Source organism: Ceratotherium simum, chromosome 40 (genome assembly GCF_057802395.1).
Source record: "Ceratotherium simum simum isolate JZ-2026a chromosome 40, ASM5780239v1, whole genome shotgun sequence".
Classification (NCBI taxonomy): Eukaryota; Metazoa; Chordata; class Mammalia; order Perissodactyla; family Rhinocerotidae; genus Ceratotherium; species Ceratotherium simum.
This window is the reverse complement of record NC_141939.1, coordinates 9,180,148-9,200,883: the sequence shown is the minus strand read 5'-3', so window position 1 is coordinate 9,200,883 and position 20,736 is coordinate 9,180,148. Positions and strand designations below refer to the sequence as shown.

Sequence of the window (20,736 nt, the reverse complement as noted above, 5' to 3'; positions counted from 1 at the left end):
ATAAGTTTAAATGGCCTGGTAGTTACAGTAGTTTTGCCCATTATGCTGCAGATTATTTTAAATCCTGCCAATTAAGGAGGGGGGACCCACATATATCCTGACATTCTGAATGATGGAGAATCTGAATAGCTAGACGCTGATGGCCGCTGACTATTGTAGCAAACCTCTGGCCGACCCATTAGACTGAGCTGCACATATGCATATGGTGCCTTCAGAGTCGGCCATTTGTTTGGAGTAGGAATTTTCAACACTTCCAATCATTTTACATTCAAAGAGTAATTTGTCTGCCTGTTTTATTTTCTGGAGGGGAGCACAACTCCCTGGCTTATCATCTGGTGATTGATTTCCTGGTCTGCAAGGCGGATGGACTCATTGTCAAGTCTCCTCCGAGTTTAGCGGGCTGTGATTCCTTGAGCTCTGTGATCTGTGTTTGCCTCATATCAGGCCCAATCTTGCTTCAACCAGGTCACCCCCTCAGCCTTCTAGTTTTCTACTTTTCTTCAGGAGAAGGCACGTTCCTGTTTATTCCTGACTCCACTGTAATTGGCTCCCCAGCCATCAGGACTTTCTTGACACTCTTCACGCTGAGCTCACCTTGGCCTTGCACTGTTCAATGCCAGTGGTTGAACATGCCCTATGTGCCACTTGGCTTCTCCTGATGTGCCACTGGGTCACTTCCTCCATGCCCTCCACATCCTGATTCGGACCTGATTCTCTTCCAGCCTCCCTAACCACTTCTTCCAAGTCTCCCCTGCCCCTCCTCTTCCTTACCTGCCCCATAGGAATGGAAGCTTCTCAGAGTCCTGTCCTCGGTCAGCTTCCCCTCTTCACACCCTTGTGGTTACCTCACCAATGCCCATGGCTTTAGTTAGCAAATACTCACTGACAACTCACAATCTTTACCTTCCTTGAACTTAAGACTGAATTCCAAAAGGGGGCTGAGTATCTGAGACATCTTAAACAGAATCTACTATTTAACCAAACATTCTTCTATAGTCTATAAATTTAACCATGGCATTGTTATCTCCCTCTGCTCCCTTTCTGGAATTCTGAGAGTCATTCTTATTTTCCCTTTCCTCACCTTTCTCTGCCTGTGCCCATCACCAGTCACCACATCTACCTCAGAAATATTTCAGTACCCTTTCTGCTAGTTCCTTATCCTTACTAGTCTGAAAGCTCTGTGGTTCATTCAAAACAAAAGAGGTTTTAAAGTCAGTCCTGAATTTAAATCAAGGTTCCACTGCAGAATACGTTAATTGACCTCTTGGAGTTGGTTTTCTCATCTTTAAAATGAAAATAATAGCAATAACACAGGACTGTTAAGGAGATCATGTAAGAAATAATATATGAAATAGCTACCATAGTAGCTGGAGCTTACTCTATGTTTACAAGATGATAGTTGTTTTTTTAAAAAATTTTTACATGATTGTGAAAATCCCCTTACAGCTCTCCCTCCCCACATTATCTCTTTCTAATCCAATTTCCATATTGCTTTTGTAGTTTGCCTTCCAAAAGCCAAATACGGTCATGCCACTCTTCTATTTAAAAGCCTTTTGATATACGTTTATAGGTCAAGTAGAATTTTATAGTATTAATGGCTGTATAGAACTCCTTAGCACTGCATCATAAAAGCAACGTCTTTGTCTTTCCGACTTCTTGTCTCACCACATCACTCTCTCTGACCGTATCTAAATGGTGCTATGATCTTTCTTGCCTTTGCATACTGAAATACACTGCTGCTGCTGCTGCCACTTGGCATACTTTCCATTCTTCTCTGCCTGGAGAACTCCTCATTTATTTTCAAAACACACTTCCATTTCTGTATTAATATAGTTCTATGCATTTACCTCTGTTATTGCATTTCCCATATTGATCATAATTATTTGTTCAGGTTCTTTTACTCTTTTTTTCCAGAACCTCTTCTACTATACTGTGAGGATCTTGAGTGCATTGAGTGTGTCTTACTGCTCTTCATATCTGCCTTTGTGTCTAGAAAATTAGGCATAGATTTGGCTAAATGGAAGAATATTAAATGATTTTTCATTTGGGAGAATGAATGATAGGATTTCGCCTTAAAAATGCATGGCCCAAGTTCTAGATTGGTGGATAGTCACACAATTTAAATTCTACTTTAACATGATGAGGACTGCTAAAACTATCCTTCTTTCTGCCTCATAAAAAGAGCCCACTCAAGAGCTCTCAGTTTCCCTTTCAGGTGGCACCACTCCACAACAGCCAGATTTTTTAAGATCTAGTTTCTCCTTGGTATCACCAACATCAATATGTTGGCAAGCCCTAGAGAGGAAACTTCTACCATGGGGTTAACTTACCTACTGCTAACTCCTACATCCTCCAAACAGCTGTGCATAATTCCAAAACTCTCATCTTCCTCATCCTCGATGAAACTCTCCTCAGGGCCACATACTTAAGAAATATGGCTCTAGACTAAATCCAGGAAGAGAATGAGTTCTGAAATGTATGATCTAGTGGAGAAGAGGGACTTTGGCATTCTTATAGAATCATTATGTGCGAAGGACCCTTAAAGGTCTTCCATTGCAGCCTCCCCAACAAAGGAGGAATCTCTTCCCCAGGATCCCTGATGAGGGAAACTCATCAAACTTTGGATCACCAAATTCCCTCTACAGCCTCATGAAGACAGTCATTCCATGGTTGAGCTCCTCTTATCATTGAGAAACTTGTCCTCGTTTTAAACTTAAGTCTGACTTCTCTAATTTCCATCTATCAGTTGTACTACTCCCTAAAGCAACTTGGCCCAAGTCTACAGCCTCCTCCACCTGATAGTTCTCCATTTTCCAGGCTAGGCGTTCCCAGGACTTCCACCTGCTTCTGGTATGGCATGGATCCCAGGCCTTTCATCTTCCTGGTCCCCTTCCTCTGGATTCTTTCTAATTTAATGCTCATCTTCCAGTGTAACCTTTTGAGGTTCCCATTCCACAAATATCCTTCCTAGGTAGTGAAGCCCTCAGCCTCCTTACTTGTCTCTCACTTGGTAGTGGCTCCATTGCCCACACACATCTTCAATTCCAGCCTTCAAGTGATCCATCAGCTGCCAAACCAAACACAAGAAAATGACAGCTGGTGAAATGTTAACTCTAAAAGACATGAAGGAAAGCTAATACACTTTGGAAAACAAAGGAGGCTTTAATTTCCTGGAGCATATCCTCTTTTCTATCACTCTGTTCATGTAACTGAAACTCACAATACCTTTCATAGTAATTCAACTTAGTTTCATGATTCAAAGACTCTGTAGATAAATTCTTTAATAATGCACATAACTTGCAATGAAAACAGGATACCTGCCATTTGCTTTGAATAATATTTTTCTAGAATGATCTAGGAAATTTCTCATTACTAAAATCACATGGATGTAAAGCCTAATAATTAACTGTTACTTTTAATTTCATTGCAAAAGAAAAGAAATTGCCAATATCCAATTTATACAGTTTCTGAAAATATAATTCCACAGATATGCTATTACAATAATAACATGTAACAACAAAATTTGTGTATGTGCCTCATTTTTTATCTAATCACTTTGTCTCAGTATTTACATTGCACTATCCAAGCCAATTATACTACATTTGCTTTATCCAAATTTTTTATAGGAATTTAGGAAAAAAGCACCGTTTCTTCAAAATTTATGAATTAGTCTTGAAGAAATTTAAATTTATAATCATTGAAGTTTATACTAGCTTCTAAAAATTTTTTGAAAATTGATTAATATACTAAATTCATTCTTAAATACTAAATTGATGCATTTTCTGCCAATAATTATAACTTTTTTTATGAAAAATAAATAAGAAAGGAGTGAAATACCCAAGTTCTATTGTTTTAGGTATATTACCTAATTTCTCAAAATAATGAACAGGGGGATAAAGATAGAGACAAAAACCTTAAATCAGGTTAAAGCATCACTTATTTTAAAAAGACTCATTCTCTATCCCCATCTGTTGAATACTTTCAAATGGCCTTGAAAAATTTTGGTTTGGGCTTCCTAGAATTTAAATTACTTTATTTCCTCAACGTTGGCCATGAAATTCAGGACTGATTTTGAAAGCCTCAGCTCTACTCTTCAGGCCTTTCAACTGATCAAATCAGGCCCACTCAGATTATCTAGGACAATCTCCCTTACTTAAAGACAACTGATTATGGACTTTAATCTTACTGCAAAATACCTTCACAGCAGCATCTAGATTCATGTTAACAATAACTGAGGACTAGCCTAGCCAAGTTGACACTTCAAAAAACTATCACAGTGACTAATGTTCCGAATTGCCCTACTTGCTTCTAAAATCCTTGTTCCAATGGAACGTAGGATCCTCTGTTCTTTCTGAACTTTTAATGAGGAAGGGGTAAAGGCTTCTACCAATTCTGCCTAGTGGTGAAAACATCCAACTCTAACAATGATGAAATGAAGTTCAGCGTGGTTTCTACCTGTTTGTTTAAGTTCAACACAGTTTTGAACGAATGCCATTCTGTGTGGCTCCAGGGAATAGAAATGAGAACTAATATATGGAAGGTATTGGGAGAGAGACTTCAACTCGGTTAATGAAAGCATTCTGATCATTGTTTCTTGTATGGCACACCCAAACGTGAAAAGGATGTGTGCAAGCAATGATTGGGAACAGTTGGCATAGCTGCTGTACAGAAGACTCAAGCTTTGAGGAGATGAACGCCCCAGACAATTTTTAGGTTGCTTTCATATCTGAGAGTTCATGATTCTGATGCTGGAGAAACTGATGAAGTCTTCCCTGATGAAGAAGAAAATTCCATTGATCAATGGAACAGAATCAAGAGCCCGGAAATAAAACCACACATCTATGGACAGCTGATCTTTAACAAAGGAGCCAGGAACATACAATGAAGAAAGGAAAGTCTCTTCAATAACAGGAAAACTGGACAGCCACATGCAAAAGAATGAAAGTAGACCATTATCTTACATCATACACAACAACTAACTCAAAATGGATTAAAGACCTGACTGTAAGACCTGAAACCATAAAACTCTTAGAAGAAAATATAGGTAGTACACTGTTTGACATTAGTCTTAGCCATATCTTTTCAAATACCATGTCTACTCAGGCAAGGGAAACAAAAGAAAAAAACAAACAAATGGGACTGCATCAGATTAAAAAGCTTCTGCAAAGCAAAGGAAACCATCAACAAAATGAAAAGACAACCCACCAACTGAGATTTGCAAATCATGTATCCGAGAAGGAGTTAATTTCCAAAATATATAAAGAACTCATGCAACTCAACAACAAAAAAGTGAACGACCCAAGCAAATAACGGGCAGAGGCTATGAACAGACATTTTTCCAAAGAAGATATACAGATGGCCAACAGGCACAGGAAAAGATGTTCAACATCACTAATTACTAGGGAAATGCAAATCAAAACTACAATGAGATATCACCTCATACCCATCAGAATGGCTATAATTCACAAGACGAGAAATAACAAGTGTTGGGGGCCGGCCCTGTGGCGTAGTGGTTAAGTGCCCACGCTCCACTGCTGGCGGCCTGGGTTCGGATCCCGGGTGCCCACCATCACACCGCTTGTCAGGCCATGCTGTGGTGGGTGGCATCCCACATAAAGTGGAGGAAGATCGGCACGGATGTTAGCTCAGGGCCAGTCTTCCTCAGCAAAAAGAGGAGGATTGACATGTATGTTAGCTCAGGGCTTATCTCACACACACACACAAAAAAACCAGTGTTGGAGAGAACGTGGAGAAAAGGGAACTCTCATGCATGCTGGTGAGAATGCAAACTGGTCAGCCACTAAGGAAAACAGTATGGAGGTTTCTCAAAAAAATAAAAATAGAAATATCATATGATCCAGCTATTCCACTACTGGGTATTTATCTAAAGAATACGAAATCAACAATTCAAAAAGATTTGTGCACCCCTATGTTCATTGCGGCATTATTCACAATAGCCAAGACATGGAAGCAACCCAAGTGCCCATCAACAGATGAATGGATAAAGAAGATGTGGTATAGGGCCAGCCCCCTTGGCCTTGTGGTTAAGTTTGGCACGCTCTGCCTTGGCAGCCCAGGTGTGGTTCCTGGGCATGGAACTACACCACTCATCTATTAGTGGCCATGCTGTGGTGGCAGCTCACATACTAAAAGAGAAAGATTGGCAGTGGATGGTAGCTCAGGGCAAATCTTCCTCAGCAAAAAATAAAAATAAAAAGATACACACACACACACACACACACACACACACAATGGAATACTACTCAGTCATAAAAAAGACAAAATCATGCCATTTGCGACAACGTGGATGGACCATGAGGACATTATGCTAAGTGAAATAAGTCAGACAGAGAAAGACAAATACAATATGATTTCACTCACATGTGGAAGATAAACAAACAGACAGATAAGGAGAACAGATTGCTGGTTACCAGAGGAAAAGGGGGTGGGGGGAAGGGGAAAGGGGTAAAGGGGCACATGTATATGGTGACAGATAAAAACTAGACTATTGGTGATGAACGAGAGCAATCTACACTGAAACTGAAACACAATAATGTACACCTGAAATTTACACAATGTTAAAGGCAATATGACCTGAATAAAATTTTTAAAAAGTGAATAAAGTTGAAAAAAAAAAAAAAAGAAGAAGAAGAAGGGGGCCAGCCCTGTGGCTGAGTGGTTAAAGTTCCACGTGCTCCGCTTCAGCTGCCCAGGTTCATGGGTTCGGATCCCAGGCACAGACCTACTCCACTCATCAGCCGTGCTGTGGAGGCATCCCACATAAAAAATAGAGGAAGATTGGCACAGACGTTAGCTCGGGGCTAATCTTCCTCACCAAAAAAGAAAATCCCACTTGTGCACAGTGGCTGTATCTCATGCCTGAGAGTTCCAGTCCACTTTCCTGATGGCCTGTCCTACAGATTTTGGACATGCCTAGCCAGGCCCCATAGAAGGTAAGCCAATTCCTTGCAACAAAGCTCTTAGTATACATCTCTTACTGGTTTGCTTCTGTTGAACCCTGACAGAAGCACTGCCAGCTTAGACTGAAAGAGAAAGACAGAAGATAAAACGAAAGAAGGCTGTTGGATCTCTAAAACTCTATAGGCAAGAAACAGGCTGATCAAACTAATGAGCTGCAAACACATGCTACCTTTCACGATAAAGGAAGTATGACTCAGTGGGTGGAGCTGAGAACCCAGAGGGTGGAGCGACTGTTCCCAGGCCTTGAAACCAAACAGAGTTTTCCCAGGTGGACTTAGAAATTTGCTTGGGATAGATGACTCCTTTTTTCCTCCCATTTTTTCCCCCTTTTTGAAAGGGAATATCTATAGCTGTTATCCTATGACTGCCCCACCTGTGTATTTTGGGAACGGGCAACTTGTTTCTTGAGTTTCACAGGTTCAGAACCCCAGAGGGGAGCTGTGCCTCAGAAGGGATTATACCCAGAGCCTCACACATCCCTGATTTAGATGGTCGAGATGATGAGATCTGGAACTTTTGAGCTCATAAGATTTAGATGAGATTTTGGTCTTTGAGTTGGTATTATAATGGATTGAAATTTTGGGGATGTTGGGAGAGAGTTAGTGTGTTTTGCATGTGAAACAGACATGAATGTTTGAGAGGCATAAGGCAGACTGTGACTGGCAGAATAACGGTCTCCAAAGATGTCCACGTCCTGATCCCCAGAACCTGTGAATATGTTAGTTTATATGCAAAGAAGCATTAAGATAGCAAATGGACTTTAGGTTGCTAGTCAGCTGACCTTAAGATAGAATATCCTAAATTATCCAGATGGACCCAATATAATCACAAAAGTCTTTACTGTGGAAGAGGAAGGCAGAAGAGTCAGTGCAGCATGAGAAAGCCCTGACCGGCCATTGCTAGCTTTGAAGATGGAAGGGGTCCATGAGCCAAGGAATGCCAGCAGCCTCTAGAAGCTGAAAGAAGCAAAGGAACAGATTCTTCCCTAGAAACTCCAGAAAGAAATGCAGCTTTGCAACATCTTGATTTTAGCCCAGTGAGACCCATTTTGGACTTCTGACCTCCAGAACTAGAAGATAATAACTTTGTATTTTTTTAAGACACTAAACTTGTGATAATTTCCTGCAGCAGCAAGAAAAAACCAGTACAGTCGCTCTTGGTGGAGCTGGAGAGGAAAGAGGCTATGTCTAGTGACATGTACACATGTCACATCAAAGCTCTAGATTACTCCCATAGGTGGCAGATGGGGACATCTTATTAACTTATTAATTATGACGAAGAGATAACTTACACGGATATGAAGCTCTTCATTGATGGATTCTTTTTTATTGGTCTTTTTAACATCCAGGTACCTGACCAGAGGGCCAATTGTGATTCCCTAGATCATAAAAAACAAAATAAAGGGTTTTGTTGTAGTGAAGATTGCCATTATAGAGAGCAAATCCATTAGCAAAACTATTAGAACTTCCAACTTTTATGTTTTCTTTTGGTACTAGCTTCTACTGGATAGCTCCAGTGTTTACTTTTGTTCTTGTTTAATTATTTTAAATTCTGCAATAAAAATAGGCAGTACGTCTACATTTTAAAGCAAAAATTTAGTTTCATCCTTTAAAATAAACTCTCATTAGTTTGCTAAGACATAACTCCAGCTAAAATAAAAACGCATGCTAGCTAGTACTGATTGGAATCTCATTTTCAGCAATACACAGTAGGGTAACTATCATTCACTTGTCACCCAGGAATATTTTGATTAATACATTTTATTGATTAAAAGGCAACATATTTTAGAGATTAAAGGATGACCATAAACATGATCTAGAAATATTTGGTAATTTAGCTTGGGTATTGAGCACACGTCTGAAAGTCAGAAAAGTGCCCCTTTTTTGGTATTATAATAATTTAATACATAACCCTGAAAGAATTTACTTATTTCAGATATGAAAGTAATCTACCAACCTGAATAAATACAGTAAAATATGTAACTACTAGAGTAGCAGTGACAAACATTTTCTTCCTAGGAAAAAGAGACAGAGGAAGCAAAAATGCGAGTGAAAAACTTCCGGCTCCTCGAACACCGCTGTAGAAAATTACGCACTGGTCCTTGATGGAGAAGGGGTAAGTCCGAAACTGGTTACTGACATAGAAGAGAGCAAACACGCCTAGAAAGGGGGAAATACGTATTAGAGCAGAGGGTCATGAACGGGTAGAGGTACAGTGCTAGTGAACCCAAGCTGAGTGCATCTGTCCTCAAAACGAGGCCTCCTAGTTCTATCACACCCAGGATTGTCCATCCCAAACATAGTATCTTACAAAACTTACCACTTTTTGACTAGGTGTGAGACAGTAGTGCTTCAGATTGGTAGCTTCCGTGTGTGTGTGTGTGTGTGTGTGTGTGTGTGTGTATTTAAAGTAATAAAATCTTGATACTTTTGGATATACAAAATGGCAGAAATTTTGGGGCCAGCCTGGTGGTGCAAGCGGTTAAGTGCGTGCGCTCTGCTGCCTCGGCCTAGGGTTTGCCGGTTTGGATCCCAGGCGCACACCGACGCACTGCTTGGCAAGCCATGCTGTGGCGGCATCCCATATAAAGTGGAAGAAAGATGGGCACGGATGTTAGCCCAGGGCCAGTCTTCCTCAGCAAAAAAAAAAAAAAAAAAAAAAGAGAGAGGAGGATTGGCAGATGCGAGCACAGGGCTGATCTCCTCATTAAAAAAAATGGCAGAAATTTTCTAATCTATACTCATAATTTTTGTTCTGCCTTTCAAAACTAGGTAAAGCAAGGGGATTATTTGGGGGACAAAAATATTTTTATCATCTCATGTTCTCGTTGAGTAACCAAAAGGAGCTTTAAACATGAGAAGAGCCCTCTTGGTGACTGTGGTCTCTGCAGGGTGAGCAAATCTGTGGTTGGTTTGGTTCTTCTTGAGGTTCAATGTAAATAAGAAAGGATGTTGGCAAGGGTTCAAAGGGGGGCTTCTTACAGTCAGTAAGTGGAGGGTGGAGGGTGAGGGAGCTTGTTTAAAACAGAAGTGTTTTCTGCCACACTGATTTTCTATCCCCAGGCGGTCCCCATGACCTAGCGACCATCAATGCAGTGGTGCCTGGTGGGAAAGCTATCTTCACTAATTAAAGAGGTTTCACTGCAAGATGATAAAACTCTCAGTATCCTCATGTGACTTCTAATCACACAGGCTTCACAGCAAGTAACTTTTGATTATAGGCACATTGATAGGGCAAGAGACGGTAAAGTTTAAACTTTTTCATTTTGTTTCAATTTTCCTGGGTCCTCCACATACTAGTCATGTGACCTCAGGCAAGGTTCTTAATTTTTTTTATCTACTCAGTCTCCTCACTGCTTAATGGGAGTAATGATAGTATTCACTTCAGAAAGTGGATGCAAGGCTTAAATAAATTTAATATCTGTAAATAATATAAAGCAGAGCCTTATATGTTACAAGCCTTCACGAGTGTGAACTATTGTTAGCTACGATGAGTCAGGCCGGGAAGGGAACAGGCTGGAAGCGGGAGACGTGGATTCTGACACCTGGCTCTGTCCCTCACTGTGATGTGGCCAAGTCAGCCATTCTCTTGGTGACTGTTCCATCAGTTCCCTCAGCTAGAACAGGAAGGAGTTGGGCTGGATGGTCACCAAGGGTCAACAATGTTGAGGTATCCACAATATACCTGGATGGTTTCTATTCTTGTTGGCTGGGCTGAAGCTCTGTAGTGTTACTTCTTTTGACATTAGCTCTACTCCTCTGAAGATCCCTACAGGTTTAGAACTGAAAGGAACCTAAGAAATTTGTCCACACTCACGATTTTGTGGATGAGGAAGATTTTGAGTAGTTAAATGTCTATCCAAGGTCAAATAGTTAGTTAGCAATGGTGCCAGGATTTGACGTGAGATCATAAATTTATACCACAATTTCCTTAAATCTTTTCTCCCTTGAGGATCCAACAGGCACATATATTAACAGTTAGTTTTATGAATACTTTAATATTTCTGCATACTTGTTATTCTTTCCTAGATCCTAAAATCCATCCTAAATTAATTTAGAATTGATACGTTCAAGATAAGTTCTCGGCCATTTCTCTAATTTCTGTTTGAGTAATTGGCTTGTAAATATTGATCAAAGTCATTTAAAAAATGCTTCAAATATTGGTCAAAATCACTTTAAAATATAATTGCTTCTAATCAAAAGGCAACACATATTGTAGTTCAGTACTTAATGTTCTTTTCTAGCTCCGGAAACATAAATGTACAAGATATAGCAGCAGCCATTAGTCAAGACATCTCCTTTTTTAAATTAGGCATATTTTGTACAGTTGACACCAGTTACATTACAGAGTTGCCTTTACTACTTAATACTAAGCACTTTTTAAAAATAAAGATTCACTTCCTGGTCCTTGGTTTTCTGTACATCACACTCAATCCTCAACTAAAATCACCTGTATTGTTTAGAGCACTGTTTCCTAATAGTACTTGCCTCACGCAGAATACAACTTGTGAGATCTCACTTTTCCCGTAACAAAAGTGTGGATGCCCGCAGTTTATTATCTATATCTGATTTAAGGTGCGACAGGACACAGATTGGCAAAATGAAGAGCAAGGAATAAATTTACTGAGTTATATTTAAATGTGTAGATGTGAAAGTTCTCTATTCAATTGAAAAAAAAAAAAGAAACCCCTGCTCCAGCCTTGCTTCAGGGCAGAGCCTTATCAGCCACTAATTACCTTGAACTGATTGAAGGAGTAAACAGAAAACATTCCTGGTCACTACAAGGTGCCTATACTCCCCTAACCAGTAAAACCAGTTAGTGTCACCTCACTACCTACTTATGCTTTTACACCTCAGGAAGGAATCAGAAAAACAAAAAAAAGAAGGCGGCAGGAGAGTGTTCAGGGCCCTGCTGTCTCTTACTGATGGCTCTCCAGATCTGGCAGAAGGCCAGCGTGAAGCAGATGAAGGCCCAGTTCCACTCGTGGTTCTTCCCAACGGTGGACACGCCCATGAAGATGAAGATCAGGGTCTCGCTGACACTGCTCAGCATCTTCATGAAATACTTGATGGTCGTGTAGGATGTCTGGGACACGTTTTCTTCTACATACTTTTTCATTGTCACGGCGCAGGCTGTGATTCTACAAAAGGAGCAGAGCCTGAGAGAAGCCACGAGATTTTGCCCCTCCGTGAAAAATCCCAGCTACTGGTGACGCCACAGATACACAAATCCTGTCTTTCCCTGGAGAGAACACCTTCTCCATTCCCCTCTATGACAGATTTCCTTTCTTCCTCCTCTCCCTCTCCAAGGGGTTTGCACAAGTTGAGTGTGGGCAAGGTGGGTGTGGCATGGCTTTCCCACAACAAAAAGGCACTAACCCTGCACAAATCCGAAGCAGAACTGTTTCTACCTTGCCCTCCCTCATCAAGAGCGTTGTCAGTCCCACCCCTTACTCTCCACTTCACTCTGCCTTAAAGCAAAATAAATCAGTGCCGTTACCTAGAAAGAATAACTCAGCAAGGCCCCTCATATTGCAATATTTCTTACAACAATTTAATGAGAAATTTTTCATTTAAAATGTTTCTGTTCTAGAGCTACTTAGCAAGTCTGGAGGGGAAAGACAGGACTTTGCCTTGTCTTAGTAGTTCTGCTTACTTTTAAGGTGGGAAAATGATGAGTGCCCAGACTTTACACTATTATATTTAATTGAAAGATGTATTTCTATACAATAAAATTAAATATTTCTGCACAACTAGCTGGGTATGAGAATGATGTCACAAGGAAAATAACATGACTAGATATAATAAGCCAAGTTGAGAAGCCTCATTTCAAGATCTACACAAGGATAAACATTTCAAAATATTTTCATTAGGAAAAGGCAATCTGGATTTCTAGTCTTATCCCATCTACCTAGTTTCATTCCGCATTGACCAGTCCTGGAGCTCTGATGTGACTTGAGGGAAATATCAGAAGGCGGAGCTCAGGAATGCTTCCCTTTGCCGTTAAAATAATGAATTTTTCAAGGAAAAAAAATAATCTACTGAAATGAGACTTTAACTTTGAACTTCTCCCAGCTCCTCTCTGTATCAGCTTTTCTGAGCTTAATTGCTATGCTCTCCTTAGGCAAATCATGAGAAGAGAGCAATGCAAATGCTGGAGAGAACATTTGTTTGGCAAAGGATCTGAATAAGATTTTACAAAAGTTTAAAAAATCTGAATCCTACAACACCTTTGAGAATTAGCGTCAGAAGTCAAGCCTTTTCCAGATGCTGGGCCACAAGATGAGGTCCTAACGTCTCTTTTATTGCTATGAGAGTTAGTCTTTGGTTTGTACTCACGCCAGGATGCCAGAGAGATAGAGGGTCTCAGCCGCCAAGTAAGACAAATAGCTGAACATGAAGACGATGAGTGGTTCAATTGCAGAGATATTCTGAGTGAAACGTGTGATAAATGCAGAAATGAATCCAAAAATGATGCCGAAAAATACTCCCCCAACCCCCACAATAACGAATCGGGCACATCCAGCTAAAATGTCAACAGGTTCTATGGCTTCAAATTTATGCATCTTTGTGAAGGCAATTAATATGTTGTATAAGACCTAGACAAAAAGAAAATGAAAAGAAAGAAACACGAATTAGAAATGAGAAATGTTTTACACACAGATTCTTAAATTTGTCTACTTAAATAATACACAACAATAAATTACACGACAATATGTATCAACACGGCTGCCCAACTTTTAAATGTATTTCAAATAATTTAAATATATTCAGTTTCACTGAATAAGAAGTCACACTCACAGCTTTCAGTCATCGAGCACCTACTATGTGCCAGTCTCTTTGCTAAGCTCTCTGTGTCACTATCAATTTATTTCCTTTCAGCTCTGAGTGCACCATTCACTAGAAGCTCTGTAATAAATGATGGATTTCCTTTAAGTATTTCTCCTTAACAACGAGCACCACGTTAAGCTCTCTCAGTAGGGGGAGCTGAAGGGACATTGTAGGGGGAAGGGGCCTCCTGCAACTTCCAGTGGGAGGGGCGAGAGAGTCAGCCACGTCGGTAGGAAGACTTCCAGTGGATCCTGCCATGGCCACAGGGCCTGACAGTGGTCCCTCTGTACTTGCAGCTTTGGCCTGACGATAACCTGTCCACAGAGCTCTTGACACACACACACAAAAAGCCCCAGCATGGCCCTGGTGCAGCATGCCTGTGGCCAGGGGTCTACCTGGGCAGCCCACTGTCTGTAAGCCCCCTGCTCTCCCCACCCACCCCCGTGCAGCCTGCTCCTCTGAAGGCCCTCTGCCCCCTCCTGATCCCAGGCTCCCACCGCACACCTGGTGCCCCTGACTGCTGATGCCTGCTCCCTGCCTGCCCTCCGGAGGGTGGTCTATTGTTTGCCCAGCAACTCCAGACCCGCTCCAGTCTGGCCAAACCAGCCAGCTTCTCTGCTGTCCCATGGTCCAATCACACCTTCTCCAGTGAGATCTGAACCCCTTCCAAGTTTGTCCTTTTTTGGGGGCGTGGAAGACCATGGAGAGTTTTTTTTATATCTTATAGCTATTCCTTTACTATAGTTAATAATTTTGATATTAACATTTCTCTGTTTAACCTACTGTGTGGTATCTCTTTCCTGATTGGACCCTGCCTCCTGCATTTTTTATACACATCATTTCATTGAGTCCCCCTAATAATTGTAGCCCATGGGATACATACTCCCAGATTTCCTACTATTTCTCTTCTCATTTCCGCATTTATATTGAAGTTGCAGTGAACTATTTATCACTATCCCATGTCACTCGGCAGCGCAGAACTTAGACCAAACTTCTGAAAAGTGGCAGCTTCCACACAGTAAATGAGACACATAAAACACGTAAAGTAAGATCTTTGCAGAAAATGAAGACCTCTGAGAATACCCAGCCCTGAAGAGTCCTGCTAAACCACAGCACACACCAGGACAAACGAAAACATCAGAGCAGGGGCGGAAACTAAAACTCAAGGAAATAGCATCAATGATTATATTCCATGTGCTGTAGAATCGCAGGAGTGCCATGGACCCTCCGGAGCAGTTAGGTCTCTACCCTGTTCATCCCCCAGCTCACACTCTGCTCTCTCCTTGCCTCTGGACACAATCCTCCACTCTGCAACCTGCCAGACTTCCCCAGGCCTGAGCCACGTGCTCTCCTCTGACCTCTCCATTCCCGATCTGTCTTTCTTTACTGAGACACTCGGTGGCACCTCTGTTCTTCAGGGTGCCCTGACAGTGTTTACATTCTGGCTGTGGCTTCACCCTCAGAGCTCACCGGAACTGCGTGCTCCTTTGTGAACATGCTGGTCCCTCAGCCGTGGTCTGCAATCTGCAGACAACTGTCGCCAATCCTTCCCCAGCCCCATCCCAGTCCTGGCCCCTCCAGGTCAGCTCTGTGCATGGCCTCTGCAGACTCCCCATGATGTTCTCATTATGATGAAAGGTTGTTTTTTTCCCACAGAGAGGTTGGCAGCGAATAATCACCTACAAATGGAGCGTTATTATGTTCATAATCATCAACAGTCAGGGTGCATGTAAAACAAAGCCCCACTTCATCTCATTTGCACTCTTTCCTAAGGAGTGCCTCATATTTGGTTGAGTGAGGCGACAGATAGAAGCAGCTAGTCTGTGAAGATAAGCATCTTTGCTCTTGGGTGCCCCAGAGTCCCTGTGTAAACTGTTTATACAATTTTTGCTATCCATTTATGTGTAAAGATCAAAAATCTTATCCAGTGTAGTGTGGCTTTTGGCTTTGGAATGTGAGTTGCAGTCAGTCCTCAAAGTGGCTCAGGTGTCACCAATCCTCATCTCGGATGCTTCATCACTAATGGACTTTGTTGATGGAGGAGAGGGGACATGGGGTCATGCAATGGCCTGTCTGCTCACAGGCTCTTGGTCCACAGGCACCTCCCTGAAGAAGCTTTGTCACCTCGCCTTCTGTGTTAGTTTCCTTTTATGGCTGCTATAACAAAGTACCACAAACTGGGTGGCTTAATTCAACAGAAATTTATTTTCTCACTGTTCTGGAGGCTAGAAATCTGGAATCAAGTGGTTGACAGGGCCAGGCTTCCTCTGAAAGTGCTTGGGGAGGATCCTTCCTCACTTCTTCTTGGTTTCTGGTGGTTGTTGGCAATCCCTGGCATTCTTTGGCTTGTGGACACATCACCCAGTCTCTGCTGTTGTCTTCATATAGTCTTCCCTGTGTGTATCTCCTCTGTGTCTTCACATTGCCGCCTTCTAACTACACCAGTTATTGGATTTAGGGTCCACCTTAATCCAGTGTGAGGTCATCTGAATTATGTCTGCAAAGAACTACTTCCAAATAAGATCACATCCTGAAGTTCCAGGCGGGCATGAATTTTGGGTGGGACACTGTTCAATCTAGTACAGCTTCTGTAACCAAAACGATCTTACAATGGAATTAACTTGTATTACAGACTAGCAGATTTTAGTTATACATCTCTCAGGGCACAACTTCATTTTGAATTTCTTAAGGTCCTAATCTGTGGTTTGTCCCCAAGATGGATCTTTTATGCTTTGTCAGAGAGCCTAGGAGACATGTTTTCAGTGTCTGGCTTAGTTCCCACTTTTTAATATAATTAGTAGGCAGTAGCCAACAAGCATGGTTAGATAAGGGGATGTGGACAGAAGGTTATAAACAGGCTTGTGTCTTCCCCCCAAAGAGATGTTTCTAGTGCATTTTCTGGGGGAAAAAGAAGAAGCTTGGGAGCGTTAAGAAGAATCAGAAAGCTTGGTGCAAATTGGCCCAAGCAAGGACACACATACACACACACACACAAATACACACACACCGTGAGCATTGTAAATTTCTGAGATTAGGAAAGGGATTACCTTAAAGAGAGAAAGAGTTGCTTAAATCTCAGTCCAGATTTTTTAAAGAATACACATGCTGAAGTGCAGAAGTTTTAGAAAATATAAAAGTACAACAGAAAACCCCCACAAATGTCCCACAATTCCTAGCAGAGAAAGCCACTATAAGTATTATATGTATCTCTTTTCTAATCCTGCTTGTCTGTCTGGCCATCTGTCTATCTGTCTGTCTACCTGCCTCCCCACTCATCTGGCATCTGTCAACTACCTCTGTGTCTGTGGCCGTCAGAGCCCCTCAAATCTCCAACCACAGGGAGTGAAACTGACAGATAGCTGCTGTATCTTGATTCCCACCTGCTGGTCTCAGCTCAGGACCTAGTGTGGCAGGGGCGCTAAGGCAGGCCCATTCCTGGGAGGTGCAGAACTCCTCTGATGGGTGTTCTTAACCTGAAGACTCCCGGTAGGCTTGGTAAACTCTCTTAGAAATACAGTGAGACAGTCCCATCCAGTTTCTCTCCGTCCCTATCTCTACGTGGGGTCATCTGCCCCATGGACTGAGGGCTCTCCCCTCTCTTTGAGCTCCATCCCCATTTTCTCTTACAGGAGTTTTCCCTACAAATCTCTTGCCCATCTAATGCCCAGAGGGCATTAGATGTGTCTAATACATGAATGACCTGGATAACATCTTCCTGTCTGTTTGTGTATCAACCATATGTTATAAAACTGTTATAATACTGGCCTATTTTATTCAAGCAAAGTGAAGTCATATTTTAAGAAAAATCTTGGCTGAGTGTTCGAAAGAAAATTGTGACAAATTTGACAATGGTTTCAAAATGAAGTAAAGGACCTTAGTGGTTGTATCCTGACTAGTGGGTTTGTTTAGTCCAATTTCACCCCCTGCTTAACCTCAGAGCAACCCAAAGATGGGTCTGAGATGCTGTGGGTGTCGCACCTTTGGAGCTGTGCTCACATTCCCAGGAGTGAAGCCAAGATGAGGAGCCAGACACTTCCACAAGACCCAGGAAAGGGAGGTTTGAGTCATGTAAGTGGGACCTGGGAGTTTATTTGACTCTCAAATCCAGAGGAAACTCAAAATATGATTGAAACTCAAAGATTTGCATGTTGTTGCCACAATCTAAAACTGTTTTTCATAGCTCTCCGGATGAAGTAGGCACCCAGTCTGTCTCAAGGGCCTGGAAAAGTCAATTGGGCCAGCCGTGCCCCTGGACACCACTGTGCCCTGCCAAGAAGATGCCATGGCAGTTCCAGAAGCTACAGTAGTACATACAATTAAAAAGACTACATTTACAGACACAATCCATGTGACTACATGAAAAACAGTTCTTATCTTTCGAATTACCAAGCTCTGGATGTCATTACAGTTGGAAAAGATTTTCTTTGGACTCATTTCAAATCACAATAATGTGTGTATTTTTCACACAATAGAGGGAAAAATTCAGCCAATGCTGAATCTCAAACATGTCCACAATGCTAATGGAAAACAAGATTACATCTAGCCTCTCCACTCATGTGGAGGTGTGATATTGTGATATAATAAGAAATACATATTTTGTCTTTGTTCCTGCTTCCTGGCACAGAGTTCCTAAAAACTCTTCTAATTTCCTGAGTGATAGGGATGCCAGGAGCATCCTTTGTTATTCATGATGAGCCCTTTTCAAGCATACCCGAGTTTACGCTAATGAGGTGACTCTTGTGGACTTTAGATAACTTCAGGATGGGGGCTGGTTACCAGAGGACCAACCATGTGACTAGAGGGTTATAACTTTCAGCCTCACATCTTGACCTCCAGGGAGAGGAGAAGGGCTAGACATTGAGTTCAATAACCAATGGCCAGTAATTTAATCAATCAAGCCTATGTAATGGCATCTCCACAAAAACCCTAAATGGAGGGTTTGGAAAACTTTCAGGTTGGTGCAGGGAGGGTTGTACCCTTGGAGAAGGCATAGAAGCTCTGTGCGCCTTCCCCCATACCTTGCCCTATGCATCTCTTTCATTTGGCTGTTCCTGAGTTGCATCCTTTATAACAAACCGGTAATAAAAAGTAAACCATTTTCCTGAGTTCTGTGAATCGTTCTAACAAATTATCAAACCTGAGGAGGTTGTGGGAATTCCCAACTTTACAGCCAATCAGTCAGAAGACTTGTGATTGGTGTCTGATGTGGGGGCAGTCTTGCGGGACTGAGCCCTTAACCTGTGGGGTCTATGCTAATTCTGGGTAGTGTCAGAATTGAATTACATTGTAGGACACCCAGTTGGTGTCCCAACAGTTGGTGAATGGGTTGGTGTGGGGAAAACACCCACACATTTGGTGTCAGAAATGGTGTTGTCAAAAACCAGTTCAGAGGAGGTGTCTCAGGAAATGGCCCTTTTGTGTTACCTTTACCAAGCTCACTAAGCCACCCACGATCATAATAACAGCAATCCTTTAATAGATACCACAGCAAAAGTTTGTAAAGCCCTTTCAACACACGGAATAATGACTAAAGACACCAGCCCACCAACCAAGGCTTAGCAGAGATGGAATGTTGATTTCAAATGTGCTGACATTTTTTTCTTTATCAACTTTACTGAGGAATAATTTGCATATAACAAACTGCCTCTAAAATGAATGAATTTTGACCATTGCATACACCATAAAATCACCACCACCATCAAGATCTAGAACAATCCCATGAACCCAGAGAGGTTCCTCATTCCTCTTTTGAAGTCCATCCCCTCCTCTAACCCTGAGCCTAGGAAACCACTCGTCTATTATTGCCACCATAGATTAAGTTGTGTTTTATACACGTTAAATAATAAAGTATGGACTCTTTTTTGCATCTGGCTTCTTTAACTCAGCATGTTTTGGGAGTTCCCACGTTGTTGTAGGTATCAGTCCTTCATTCCTTTTTATTCCTGAGTAATATTCTATTATACGGCTACAGCACATTTTGTTCATCCATTCACCTGTTGAAGGACATTTGTTTCCTGCTCCCTGCTCCCGAGTTTTTGGCTATTGGAATATTGCTGCTATGAACACTCATGTACAAGTCTTTTATACAGACTTATGTTTTCATTTCTCTTGGGTATATACCTAAGAGTGGAATGGCTAGTATGTTCAATACATGTTAAAATTTTGAGAAACTGCTGTCATAGTCCATTTGGGCTACTATAACAGAACATCGTAGACTGGGTGGCTTATAAACAACAGAAATTTATATTCTCACAGTTCTGGAGGCTGGCAAGTCCAAGATCAAGGCACTGGTGGATTCGTTGTCTAGTGAGAGCCCACTTTCTAAGTTCTAAGACAGCTGTCTTCTGGTCATGTCCTCACATGGCAGAAGCTACCCCTTCTCTGGGCTCTCTGGGGCCTGTTTTATAACAGCACTAATCCCACTCATTAGGGCTCCACTCTCATGACCTAATCACCTCCCAAAAGCATCACGTCCAAATACCATCACATTGGAGTTAAGGTTTCAACATATGAATTTTAGAGGGATACAAACATTCAGTCTATAGCAACTGCCAAATTGTTTTCCAAAGTCATTGGATCATTTTCCGTTCCCACTAGAAATGTATAAGATTTCCAGTTATCCCATATCCTTGTCAACACTTGATATTGTCAGTCTTTTTAATTTTAGCCACTCTAATGGGTGTAGAGTGGTATTTCATTGTGATTTTAATTTTCATTTCCCTGATTACTAAAGATGTTGAGCATATTTTCACGTGTCTATTGACCACTCATATATCATCGTTTATGATGTATCTGTTCAAATCTTTTACCCATTTTTGAGTTGTTTATATTCTTATTATTGATTAATAAAACTCTTCACATATCCTGGATGTAAGTCTTTTGTGAGATACATGCATAGTGAATACGTTCTCCCGTTCTGTGGCTT

The 20,736-nt window shown here is 41.5% G+C and overlaps 1 protein-coding gene across 1 annotated transcript in view; it reads right to left on the bottom strand.

The window, feature by feature from the left end:
• The window catches only part of SLC9A4 (solute carrier family 9 member A4), a 61,735-nt gene that overhangs the window by 18,284 nt on the left and 22,715 nt on the right, over positions 1–20,736 (bottom strand). Inside the window, exons 3-7 of the mRNA XM_004435870.3 lie at positions 13,320–13,579; positions 11,904–12,121; positions 8,938–9,140; positions 8,273–8,359; positions 2,997–3,067 (exon numbers count right to left, since the gene is read on the bottom strand). Coding sequence (XP_004435927.1) covers positions 2,997–3,067; positions 8,273–8,359; positions 8,938–9,140; positions 11,904–12,121; positions 13,320–13,579 — 839 coding nt within the window. The remainder of the gene's footprint in view (positions 1–2,996; positions 3,068–8,272; positions 8,360–8,937; positions 9,141–11,903; positions 12,122–13,319; positions 13,580–20,736) is intronic.